At 40.0% G+C, this 14,112-nt stretch overlaps 1 protein-coding gene across 1 annotated transcript; it reads left to right on the top strand.

The window, feature by feature from the left end:
• The first annotated feature begins 4,007 nt into the window (after positions 1–4,007).
• On the top strand, positions 4,008–12,644 carry LOC113021385 (von Willebrand factor C domain-containing protein 2-like). The gene is made up of 3 exons (XM_026166029.1): positions 4,008–4,455; positions 6,024–6,153; positions 12,255–12,644. Exons 1-3 carry the CDS (start codon positions 4,078–4,080, stop codon positions 12,494–12,496), a joined length of 750 nt encoding a protein of 249 aa, XP_026021814.1. The 5' UTR covers positions 4,008–4,077; the 3' UTR covers positions 12,497–12,644.
• The last annotated feature ends 1,468 nt before the right edge of the window (positions 12,645–14,112 follow it).

Raw genomic sequence — 14,112 nt, 5'->3', positions numbered from 1 at the left:
TATGTTGTCCTTCTGCTTAGGAGCATAGCTATATTGTATCCAGTAGCTTGCACATGCTTATCCTGTTGCTGTAACAAGTAAACCATTATGCAAATTGTCTGTTATGTTCATTTACCTACAGCCATCGTTGTCAACTCCCCATGCTGTCTCCGCTGGTGCAGTTGAACCAAACTTGTTGCATTAAAATCACTGAAGTGATTCCCAAGACTCTGGCATTTTTATTCAACTGTGATACAAATTTTGCTCATCTCCCTTGACTTTTAACCCAACAAACATGCTCTGTGTACCAATCAAATGAACTATGGAAGAGAGGCAAAAGGGAGGTCAGGCTGGCAAAGGGAGGACCCAAACGAGGACTTCCTATGTAGAATACAGTGTGTTTATTTAGAGTGAACAAATGACAAAATGCAAATAATCCCCAGTGCGTGCTCTCTTAGGGTGCTTGTTCCCTGCTCCCGTGCTGTGACTTCTCCCAGTGTCCGTGGTGAGTATTTCTGCTCCTTTCGTCTCGGTATACATGTTCCCCTCTTTCCACTCGTTTCTTCAATTCTCCTGGAAACAACAAAACAAATATTGTTTCCATAGAACTTTCTGCCAACCAAGTTTAATAGGACTTCTTATTCAGCTTGTCAGATCCCTTATCTTCTGGTGAGGCTGATGTTCAAAATATTGCTGCCTCAATTTGGTTTAGTTTAGCTAAAGTTCTTTTAGCTGTGATGTTCGTGGAAATAGGCCCTGGCAGGGTCTTCCAAAGCAAACTGATCTCCTGGAAGAGGCCAGAATAATCATAATTCAAAAACTTCCCAATAAATCTTAGATACTTTGTCTTAAAGTGGGTAATCAGGGCCCCCTAGTGGGGCCATACCTAGCAAACATGGGTCTTGATCAGGTACAGTACAAAAGAAGTAATCATTTTCTATATGACTTATCCATCTATCGAAGCTATCTAAACATTTGCTATATGAAAAGTAACTGTCCAATGGCCTTGCCACCATTCCTGTAATAGGAATGGTGGCTTTCATGAGTCTTTCTCATGACAGCAAGAACTGCAATTACTCATTCTCATCTCTGTGATGGAATTTTTCAGTGCAAAATGTCTCAGTTCAGCATTTTTAAGCTGTTTGTTGAACCATGTTGAATCATTACTGACCTCAATTGGGGCGAGTGAGGCCTGCAGTTGTTCAGATATTGTTCTGGATTTTTGTGACCTCCTGGATGAGTCAGCAGGTACAGCCTGCTCTGCACTTTCCTGTAGAGGGCGTCTGAATTGTGAGTCCAGTCCAGTTTATTGTTCAGATAAACACCAAGGTACCTGTAGCTGTCCACAGCCTCAATGTCCATACCTTGGATGGTATTTGTGCCTGCGGAAGTCTACCACCAGCTCCGTGGTTTTACTGGTGTTGATCTGGTGGTAGTTCAGCGGGCACCAGTCCACCCTAACCCTCTCCTGGAGTAATTGTGGTAGGTGGGCCAAACCTGGGAGGCTTCACCACTAATCCAAGTTTTTTTCATTTATGGATAATTGCTCTCACTGTGGTTTGCTGTAGTCTCAAAGCCTTAGGAATGACTTTGTAACCATTTCCAGACTGATAGATGTCAGTGAATTTTGTTTTTCATCTGCTCTTGAGATATTTTAGATTTTGGTATGATGTGTTGATTTTTGAGAGCTTTGGTAGCCTTTCCAAACAAGTAATACTTGTTTAGTTATTTTCCAAATGTACTGTCATGAACCTTAACATTTAAAATGTTAACTGAGGCCTGTAGAGTTAAAGATGAAGCTGTTTTTGTTTGTTGTTTTGTTTTGCATTTTATCTGAGCATTGCACAGGTGGACCGTGAAGTGATTTTGCAGGAATGTCCACTCCTGTGAAGAAAGTCAACTTTTTCCCCCCACTGTTGTGAATAACCTTTCTCACTGTAGAATAACTGACTTCAGTTTGTTTGGAAATGCCCTTGCTATACAACCATTCCCAGACTGACGGGCAGCCACATCTTCTTTCAGATTTTCCTTGTCATGGTGTTAAAAATCCCCCGAATAACCCAAACTTACAAAACAGAAAAGAAGTGATCCGAAGAAGAACTATACTCGTGCACCACCTCTAGGCTCTGTTATCAGGTTGTCTACACATTGTGGGGGTCATTGGCCAATCACAGGCCTTTTCAGTGAAAAAGGGTTGTTATGTTATGTTGTGGCCTTTTTGCACCGACAGATGAGGGATTTTATCTGTGTCATGACTCGCTCCGTAAAGTTGCACCCAAATCACTGGTAAATAGAAGTATTTATTTATTATTTATTTGGATTCAGTTGGTCCAGTGGAAAATCTCCTGTGGAGTGGATCATGGGACATGACAGAGTGTCCTAAGAATCACTCAATGGGTTCCACGACCAGGTACAACCTGTCATGGTTGGCTGTGTGGCAGGCAAGCAGAAGTGGTGGACCCAAAATTGCAGGACTCTTGGAGATGGGAATAAACTGAAAATGCAGCTTTATTGCTGGAGGAAAGATTCACGAAATAAAACTTACAAAAACAAAACTCTAAACCGAGGTGCTGGAGGACAGGACATTACAAACACACAGCAAGTTGAGGGTACGACACGACACTGACACAAAGAAACTCAGGGCTTAAATACACAGATAGCAGTAATCAAGGGATGAGAGACAGGAGGGGAACACACCTGGGAGAAATCACAGCTGATGAGACAGGGGAAACGTAAACCTGAGCACACTCACATACGACACAGACCTTCACAATAAAACAGGAAACTCAGACACATGGAACCAGACAAGACATTGAACAAACAGAAGGGGTGACACCATAGACAGACAGATACAGACGCAGACTCAGAGGCAGACCGAAAATAACACGTAGAACTCAAACAACAATAATAATCATGATAATAAATTGGAAAATGATAATAATAAACTTAAAGCGCTGGGTCACCGACCCAGGACCATGACACAACCTTGCATCACTGCTGAGTGCAACACGGATACCACACATCCCTGCCTATTGTGGTTTCATTAAAGCACGGAAACTATTTTGCTAGATCAAGTTACAAAAACTAAGTTTAGCAAAAAAAACAGACATTAAAATGGTAAATGGCCTGTATTTATATAGCGCTTTACTAGTCCCTAAGGACCCCAAAGCGCTTTACATATCCAGTCATCCACCCATTCACACACACATTCACACACTGACATTACTTAGCTTAAAAACAGTTACACATAAACATTTTATGCAATACTTTATTCCTAAAAATAAACAAAGGACTGAAACAAAAGATTTGCCATACAATAATAATATTGATGTTAATGCGATGGAATACGATTTTGTTATCATATACAAATGCTGTTTCTGTTCATGGTTTCCATCCGCTGTCTGTTACAAAATGAAGGATTTATTTTCAGAGATTCCAGTAGTATTTAATTATTCATTTATTTGTCTGACATGTTAAAGTTGGAACCTCTGGAGCAATGTAAAAGGCAATCGTAGGAAGTTAAAATGACATTTAATCTTATTTGGTGACAAGAGCAAATTAGCAAATATGAAACTATGGCTGCTGTATAAATAATGGATTTAAAGAAAAGGAGAATACAATTTTTATGTAAATATAGTGGTAATATGTTTAGGTTCCAACTTTGTTTAGTTGAAAATCATTCATTATTACTTAAACATGAATAAAAACAACATAAAATATTTAAACAACCTTGCCCCTTGACTTTTCTCCCAGATAACACCTTGCACACGTCTATAACTTTTGTTCAGCTTTGCTCTTTCCTCCTTTTTTCCCTTTTTTCTTACCACATTTTGACCCTAAAAATGTGTTATTATGAAACTAAGCTATGATCAAACATTTGCCCTTCCCTGCGCTTTAATATCCTAACGTTACCTCCGGATTTGGCCGAAATTAAGGGCTCGGGGAGCCGCCTGCTGTCCTCGGGTAATTTCAGTGACGCTCCAGGGTGACGCGCATGTATGGGCGTCACAGGCGCTCCTGATAGTAGGAGGAGAAGTTCGGTTAGAGAAGCTCCTCAGTAATCGCACACACGGTTTAGTGTCAGGTAACCTGCTCGCCATGGCAAACCGCTATCTCTCAGTCCTGCTCGTGCTGATCCTGCTACTCCTTCCGCTGCCGCACGGTCCGGCGCGCGTGGCGGTTGCTGCGGAATACTCCAAAACCGACTTGGACTACGAGTTCGGCGACTACAGGGGGAAGTGGTGTATCGACGACCACGGCTTCGTGTACAGCATCGGAGAGGTTTACTACCCGAGCCCTACGTCGTGTCCATGCACATGCACCATCGACGGCCCAGTATGCGTCCGACCCAAGTGTCCTCGCATCCACCCCCGGTGCACGCGGATCAGGTATAAAGCGTGCTGCCCGGTGTGCGAGGCTATGGCCAGAGTCTGTGTCTACGGAGGCAAAACATACAGGCTGCTGGAGGAGTTCAGGGTGAGAAATAGCCAAACTTCTGAATAACTCCTCCAATCCATGTCCCAGCCACAAGTTCATAATATTACAACCCTGTTGATGTGTTCCATGCTAGTAGGGATCCTCTCTCAATCCAGATGTTTTTCCATCACCTACTTATAATAAAGTTCATAAATTATTGTTTCCTTTTTTGCCGCTCAGTAAAATAGTGTATTTTCTCCTCTCCTTGCAGCTGCATGACACATGTAAAGCATAGAATGTTTTGTATAGCATCCTCGCTGTGTCACTGTGATGTTTTCTAAAAGTGTTCCAAAGAAATAAGCAACACGTTTACAGGAAAAAAAAATAAAGGTTTACAGGGTTTGGGGAGTGGGGGGGGGGATTTTTGGTTTTGTTTTGTTGTTTCACAACACTTATTCAAACTAGTTCAGAATGTGCAAACTTTAGATACACAGCCCTTATATGCCTTATTTTACAGAACACAGCTGTTTTTGCCAGAATAGTTTTAATGCATGCAGTAATACTATACGTCATCATGTCACTGAAAACATTTTTCATTGGTAATACATAATCATGTAATATGAAATTACCAACTCATCTAAAACCAGAGGGGGAAAAAACAAAACAAAGAACAGCAAGTTTGCAACATGCTTGAATAACTTTGGGATGAAAGGTGAAATGTTAAATTCTTAATTTTCAGGTCATTGAGTAAATGTCTAGAAAAAAGATTTTCCTTGTTGCAGTGATTCATTATCTCGAACTTCTGTAAACTCCTCCGACAACCAAATTCAAACCCTTCCTGCTGTTGCAGGTTGTTTGGCCCAATTTATGATTGTTTGAAGGCTTACACGAATAAGCTAATGAAGTAACCTACAATAAATTCCATAAATATGTTTTAGATATACACTCAATTGTTACTACTTGCTAATATTGGGTTTGATCCCCTTTGGCCTTCAGAGCTGCCTTAACTACTTTTGACATTGACTCAACAAGGTGACATTCCTCAGAGGTTTTGGTCTAGACTGACATGATAACATTTAAAAGCTGCACATCCATGATGCCTATCTCCTGTTCCACCACATCACAAAGGTGCTTTATTGGACAGAGCGCTGGTGAATGTGGAAGCCATTTGAGTACACTGAACCTTTTTTAATGTTCAAGAAACCATTTGAGTGGTGTGAGCTTTGTGACATGTGATGTGTAGGGAGATGTGTAGACTGTAGTCTCAAGGTGATGGACATTGGTCAGGAACAATATTCAGATAGGTGCTGGCATTTAAATAATACTGGGCTGGTACTGGGAAATCCAAAGTGTGCAAAGAAATGATCCCCCCGTACTAACACACCACCCTATTACAGAAGCATTAAACTGTTGATAGAGGGCAGGATGGGTCCAGGATGGGTTTGCTGCCCAGAGCACTAGCACTTTAAAAAAAAGGATGCCTTTTTTTAACATTCTGAAGGCACCAGAATGTTAAAGAAAAAGCAACTCTAACCCTACCATTGTTACGCATCTTTATTTTGAGACCATGCAGACTATCCAAATGTTAACATGTAATAATGATGTTCACGCTTACCTGTGTGTTTCAGCTGTCAAGGTGTGAGCGATGTCGCTGTGAGCCCAACAGAGAGGTGTACTGCAGCATTTCAGAGTGCCCAGCCCCACACTGCGTTAACCCCACCTACGAACCCAACCACTGCTGCCCCATATGTAAGACCGGTGAGAGTCACTCAGGTTCAAAGTGTTTCTTTCTCTTTGCCTCATAAAGATCTGCTTCAGTATCAGCTTTGCATACATTATGTTGCATAATCGTGTAAACTGGGAGAATATCATGAAAATTTAAATCCCCTTCTTGCAAACAAAAAGAAACAAATATGGATTTATTCGTAACTCAAAAAGTCTTTAGAAAACACGCTAAGACTTCCTGTTTGGCAAGTGATCGTATATTAAAATGCATTCACAAGTTTCACAGTTGTTTTTCTTAAAGACTCTAGTTTCAGTGGGCAGATTGTGTTCATAATGTTATGTTACCATAAGTGCAATTTAAGCTTCCCATCGAGTGTTACACAAAATCAGCAGCCTTTGGCCTTCTACCTCATATAATGTCTCTCTTACCAAACATAATGACAGTAAAAGTGACTCCAAATCTGAGCTTGTCCACAGTTTGTAGTTAAATCGAAAACCTTTGTAAATACAAAGGGTGTTGGTGTAATGATTATGAAATATCTTCAGATATGCCAAAACTGATAATTTGCTGTAAGCTTTCTCCATTAGGTCTCCCAATACCAACCAGATAGACAGCAAATAGACAGCCCCATGGATTGGCCCATTGTCACCAACAGCTGATTTACTTTTTTGAGCCAGGATCGGGTCGATATCTGATCCAAATATTGGATTGGTGCTCCCCTAGTACTTACCAAAACTTTTCAGATCGCTTCTTTTGCTCTCTGTAGTAAATGTAATCATTAAAACTAAGCTTAAATTTTTATTAAGGAATGGACGATAGCAAGAGTTGTATAAAGTCATTTGTAATGCTCTGTGTTCTCAGTTATAGATTGCAGTTTTCTTAGCCGATTGACCAGTGGTTTTTTTGCTCATTCTCATTTCCTTAAAAGAACTGAAATTGACAGCATATATAAACAAACGTAACTTTTTTTTTTAATGCTAATGCTTTTTAAATTTCGTAAAATAAATTATTAAATTTTAGATTTTCCCTCAAACTGCAGTTACAGGATCTTCTCTTAACCCTCATCCTACTGACTTGGGTGCATGCAGACCCCAGAAAGATATTTGCTGTCATTTATCTTAGGTGGGGTTTTTTTAATCATTCCAAATTTTTATGACTTTGTCATTCATTTTGTTCGTAATGATGTTCTCCCTTGATTAGTACTGTTGTAATATATTTGGGTATTCCCCGGGACCTAACACACTCAAAAGTACCAAATTCTGCCAAGCAGGTTTAATAAATGGCATTATTTATTGAGATATTGTTGCCCATAAAGCATATATCAGTATTATATAGTATCAAATAGCTGGTAGGAACTTTCTATTGTTCATTTTAAAGAAAAAAAACTCAATTACTGCACATCATCTGGATGGGAAACTTTCCAGACTGGAAATTATCTGAAAATTTGAGCCTGATCTCCATGACACAATCGGGGTGTGCCCCAATCCCCAGTCTGAGCATCAATGACCCTCAATGGAGTGAGGAGTCAGTAAAACTATTCACTCACTCATCCAAATTGATGAATTCAGAATAAGAAATAACTCATAGTCATCCACGCCCCTTCTTCTTTCGCTCCTTCCATCTTCCTTCTTCCCCCCCCCCCCCCCTTTTTTTTTTATGGCGCTTTTCAAGTCATTATTATTCTCAGACCACCTGCTCACATTAATACACAAGTATTGGGGGGACTAGAAGCAAGGTGGGTCTTGAATGATTGGTACGTCCGGCTATTGGATGACCCCATCTACATCCCGAACCCCTGCCCTCCACTTCTCTTCCTTTGCGGAAGCATTTTGGAGTTGGGACCATGGAGTTCTGGGCTGCCCCCAGACCTGATCAGAGGGAGTCAACCAATGTGTAAAATGCTCTTATCCTATTGAGAAATGATTCTCTGAATCCAAATTGCTCAAATATTGCAAACAGGAATTTACAGTTGACTTTGTCAAATACTTTTTCTGTATCGAGTGATACAATTAGAGTGTTACTTTTTTGATACTGTGAAAGCATTAAGTTAAATAGTTTATGAGTGTTTATAGATGAATGGCTTTGATGAAACCTGTCTGGTCAGGATGGATAAGTGCTGGAATTACTTTCTCAAAGCAGGATGCTAGGACTTTGCTTATATTTGTAATGTCTTTATTTACCAGAGAAAGTGGTGTATAACTAGTTGACTGAGTGAGATCTTTATTCGGTTTTAACAACAGTATTCATGGTAGGAGGAATTCTAGAGGTAATCATAAATTTATCTGTCATTCTTATAAATAGTGGGAACAAGGCTGGCCAAAAATGTTTGTAGGACCCAGCAGGGACTCCATCTGGGCCAGGTGCCTTATTATTGGGGATTTGATTAAGAGTACATTTAATGGAACTTTTAATGCTTCATCATACCAAGATGTATTTGACAGTTTCAAGCTCCCGACTATGTAGGAATAGTTCCAACATGACAACATGACCAGTGCACAAAGCATGGTCCAAAATGACCTCGTTTCAGGCATTCGTGTAGTCAATCCAGGTTGCTCAGGTTGTCTGCCTGGTCTTAGAGTCCTGGTCTACTGCTCTATTAATAAGAAGTTGGTTCTTTGGCCCTCTGGTGTTTTTTCCAATGCCTTTCTGAACTGTGGTTACATACTGACTAATGCACCTACTCAGCTTGGTAGCTACAATGTTGACAGGAGCTGCCATGTGTGGGAGAGGCAGGTAATTGGCCAGTAATTTCATGATGGCGTGCCCTTGTGAGCATCCTTCATGATCAGGATTGTCTACCCTTTGTTAGCCAGTCTAGATGAGTACCTGCTGTTAGCCACCTCCTTTGTGCTTCCTATCATCTGTGGACTGCCGTTAGCTTCTTCAGAGGTAGGCATGGATCATGTCTCAGTTAAAAAAATGAAAATCCTTCTGTGCTACCCTGATTTTGGCTTCCAGCCTTCTTGTCCACGAGGATCTATATCTACATATATCCTTGATCTTGTACCCTAGTACTTGTAGGATTACCGTACTACAGAAGAAGTGACTCGCATCAAGAAACCTTACCAGTGGCTGGACAAAGCCATAGAGGGTGGGGTCTATCACACAAGGCAAGTTCCAAGGCGCAGGCTGTGCAAAGATCTAGAGACAATCCAGCACATAAGCGCAGGGTGCAAGATGCTAGCAGGAAGGGCATGGAACACCATGAGCTAAGATCCTGTGAGACTTGCAGATTAGATTAGATTAGATTAGATAGAACTTTATTAATCCCTCGGGTGGGTTCCTCTGGGAAATTCGATTTCCAAAAAAGCACAGCACCGACAGAAGTTACAGAGTTACAGAATATTATATATATATATATATATAATACACACACACACACACACACATATATATATATAAATACAGAGACAATATAAATAAAATATACGAAGGGGATAAATAGAATAAATAGGAATAAAAATAAAAATACAAGTGAATTGCACATTTCAAGTATTGAGTCTATTGCACCGTTGACTATTTACAAAAGTATTGCACAAAAGGTATTGCACAGTGAGGTGAAGAGGCACTACAGCTTAGTTGTTCCCCCCTCCTTTGTATAGACAGACAAACTAGTGGTGGCTAACCCACTTGACATAGTAGTGGTGGACAAGCAGAGAAAGATGGCTGTAGTGATAGATGTAGCTCTACCCAGTAGCTAAAAAAAATGGTAAATGGAACCACTATGCGCAGGACCCTCAAGCGCTCAGGCCCATGGTAGTGGATAGAGAACCCAAACTAGGATAAAGGCTGTCTACAGGTCGAGTAGGGACATTTTTTTTTTGTGAGGGAATATGAGCATCAGAAATATGAGCAAGAGACACATAGCCCACAAAATCCATACCTGGACGTTGCCTGCATTAACAAAGTCTGTATCAGATGTTAAGGAACTAGGGCACATTGATGAGAAGTGGGCTACTGAAACAATAAAGCATAAGAAGACGAGGAATGAGAATAGGGAGCTGTTGGCATGCTACTACACTATGCTGCAATAGCAGCGGAAGGAGTTACATGACGAGAAATATGGATTCTTTTACACCCAACAACTAGACTAACATCGAAAAAACTAGTAGCTCAGTAGTCCAACATCTGGAAGAAGCAACTGCTATCACAACTATGACAAGACTCATGACGTACAACATAAATGCTACAGCAAGGGGGACCCAGGACATCAGGTCGGGTGGAGGTATCATCATCCCCTGGGTTGGGGTGAGGTTGGGTAATGCAAGAACAGTTGCAAGTTTCTTGGGTTTTTCTCTTTATCTATTGTTGTAGGGTCTACCTTACAATATAAAGCGCCTTGAGGCAACTGTTGTTGTGATTTGGCGCTATATAAATAACATTGAATTGAAGTTCTAATTAAACATGGACATTAAATTACTTACAAACTCAGTGCATGCTTTTATACAGCTTATCAGTGCTTTTGGACATTTTTTCATAACAGTTCTGTTTAAAATGTTGCTGTCTGAATGTTTTCCCCATTCCCAGCTGTCATTTGTTTCATCTATGTGTACATCCACTCTCCTCTGTGCTGTTATATCCCATCTCACTGACTTTATCCTCATGCGCGCACACACACACACACACACACACACACACACACACACACACACACACACACACACACACACACACACACACACACACACACACATATTTAAGCTGTTGATCCCAGTGTGCACTATAGTAAGAGCGGTCATTGTGACAGTCAGTATGTTCACCCTGGAGCTCTCAGAAGCTGCACTGGTTATGTCACATCACACACCCTGCAGCTTATACAGTCATTCCCGTTATGTCACTCAGACTTTCATTGCTACTGGCTTTGAAACACTGGTGCATCAGTGTGTGTGTGTGTGTGTGTGTGTGTGTGTGTGTGTGTGTGTGTGTGTGTGTGTGTGTGTGTGGGAGAGTTTGAGCTCTTTTGTAGCAGTGGGTATATTAGCTTTGCTTTTATATGTTGCCTTAATTATAGAATAAATTGGACATGGAAAGCAGTTAAAAGGTAAAAAAAAAAAAAACCCAACAGGAACATGCACATAAACATGCTTTGCTGTTGCCTTGCTCTTGGTGTCTAAAGGCAGTTGCAGTTAAGTTGAACCTTCTATTTTTACTGCTTCAGTTCTGCACAGACAGCGGGACAGATGGTTCAGTTTGTTGCGTCACTGTTTGCTTAATTTATTTATTTTTTTCCTTACTACTGCCAAATTCCCTTATGTCAGCTGTGCTTTATTGGATGCCATCAGATCTGGCATTAGATGAACTGTACTTCCTGTGCTCCTGCTGGTTGGGGTTGGTAATTGTTTCTCAGGTAGCCGCCAAATAAAGGAGCCCCATCTGTGAATAAGGAATGCAAATCAAAGGCAGGCTGTTTGCATTATTTAGTCAGTAATTACTATCCCACATAATTTGTAACTGCGATTTTGTTGTTGCTTTAATATGATATAGACCTGAGAGATATTAGAGGGCATTCATTTATCTTTTGGGAAGAGAGACTTCTTAAACTAAAATAGTAAATCAATAGTAAAACTGCTGTATGCAAGAAAATTGACATAATTTAAACGAAACAGGAAAAACAATAATTTTAACAGGTAATATTAAAATAAAATAAAAAAACAACTATATTTAGACCTGTGTTGCAATGGAAAAAAACCATTTCACTGTGTGCTTGTTTGTTTTGAGCACACTAGCAAGCCATGATAATATTTTTTTAACTGAATAATTCACAAAGCATCAAGCATACAGCTAATACTGACAGTGCTGAGGTGGGTGGTTGGTGGGTTGTAGCTTGGGAGTGGACCCCCATATCAAATTGGGGTTAAAGCCCTATAATAACCTACAGCCAGATTTGTCTGTAATTACAGATCTGAGACTTAAAATATGCAAGAATGGAGTTATTTATTCTTTAGGTTTATGATTATTTTTAAAAGTAAACCCTACTTGAAAACAATGAGACTAAAGGTGCGGTCCCATTAGAGAGACAGCCGGCATGTTTCACAAGCGATAACCTCGACTACAGAGGAAGGATACGCTCTTCTATGAACTCGTTCACTGTTTGATGACGGAAACGACAATAAAATGTTAACTGTCATTATAGGTCCCAACTGTTTTGCTGGGAACAGGGTGATCCCAGCAGGGGAGCGTGTGAACATTGACGAGCGAACAGTATGCTACTGCACCTACCGGGATGGGACATGGCACACCCACCCCCATGCCACCTGTGAACAGCGCCCACAGCCCAGCCCAACACAGAGCACCCGCACTGAGGCCCCCAGCGACAAGGACAGCAAAGGGAAGGGAGGGAGGCCATTTATTCCCAGACTGGACGTAATACCTTGAATTTTAATTTGTTAGATAAATTTATCAGAGGCAGAGTCACTCTTGAGGTACAAATCAACTCATGAGTCTGCTAAACTTCAACTTTTAGAGCACCACATAAAATGTATTGTTCAGAATCTAGCTTAATTATCCAAATAGAACAGCTTCTCCATATGGAAAAGATATATATAAATCTTATAAAGTTTGTATCTGTCTTGTGTCTGTCTTGAAAAGCATATAAGAGTGAAAACAGATATAAGATCCCTTGAAAAATTATATAATGAAACTTGTATGTTTTGGATACTTACTAAAACAATGTATGAAAGTAATGAGAAAGTGGCCACTTTCATGAGTAAATCATATAAGTTTTCACTATTTCTTTTCCATATGGGTCGGTTCTTCTACCTGAATTCAAGATCTAAAGTTAACTTGTTGGGAAATAAAACAAATTGGTTCCCATTTCTTTCTGGGAAATGGCACATCTTAAGTCCACACAATGGGAACTTCACATAGCTTGGCCAAAATTCTGACTTGTAGTGAAGGTGGCTCCCTGGAAATTTAAACTCTTTTTCCACTACAGCATTGGGTAAGCTCTACTGTATATTTAAAAACAAAAAACCCCACTAAGCTGCTTCTGTTTGGCGTTGGTGAAATAAAAGTGAAACTGTAAAATAATCAAAGAGATGTTTAGTGTCAAGTGTAGAAATGGAGCTGGTTGGCAAGACCATTGGGAAAGAAGTTATATTGACAGTAGAAACCCAAACAAGAAAATAGAATACACAACTCTGAGACAGCTTGAAACAAATGCCCAAGAAAGTGGTTAATATCCTATCTTACTCAGTCCATTACTTTATTCAAACCTGAACTGCTGTCATACAAAATGACTGAAGAATTGACACTCTAGCCTTTTGATCAAATACAGTAAATGTAAGCTTTTTTTTCAGATGTAAAGACCAGGAATTTTTTTTGAGATACCGCACAGCCAAAGAAATTCTACTGTAAACACATGCTCATTTAATGGATTTTCTTGTCTTACTGTATTGTTGAACACTGCTGAAGACATCAAACTGTTAAATTTCACTATTAAGAAGTCATGAAGACCTACAGATTTTACAAATATCTTCAAGTAGTTCCCACAAATGCTTTTGGTGGCTGTGTTCTCTTAAACTCTGTGCTCCTACTCATTTCAAGCCATCTCAGATGCATGGGCCATTCTCCTGAAAAATAGATGATTGTCCAGGAAGTTCAGAGCAGACTGTATGCTGTGTTAATGGAGAATAATGTCCATCTAGCAAAACTTGAAAAGACACTGAAAATATCTTGAAGAAAACTTGAGTTGCCATGGATGACACAGCATTTCTGACACACAGTAGTAATACTAGAATGACACCATCCTAAACCAGTCCAGAGTAGACCGACTGTGCCACACATTTTAAGTATGCTGAGATTTGGTTGTTTATGAAAAATAAAAAATAGCATTGAAATTTCCTTTTACATGAGATTGGATAAAAAAAAATTAAAATACACTTTTCTTATTTCTACACCTCTGTGGCAGCAGTACTAACCTATGTGTTGCCCTAGTATGTGGGAACAAAACTCTTAAGAAGCCCATTACCAAGAATAGACATGAGTATCCA

Source organism: Astatotilapia calliptera, chromosome 4, assembly GCF_900246225.1.
Source record: "Astatotilapia calliptera chromosome 4, fAstCal1.2, whole genome shotgun sequence".
NCBI classification, from domain to species: Eukaryota; Metazoa; Chordata; class Actinopteri; order Cichliformes; family Cichlidae; genus Astatotilapia; species Astatotilapia calliptera.
The sequence above is the reverse complement of the archived record's forward strand: the minus strand, read 5'-3'. Positions and strand labels throughout refer to the sequence as shown.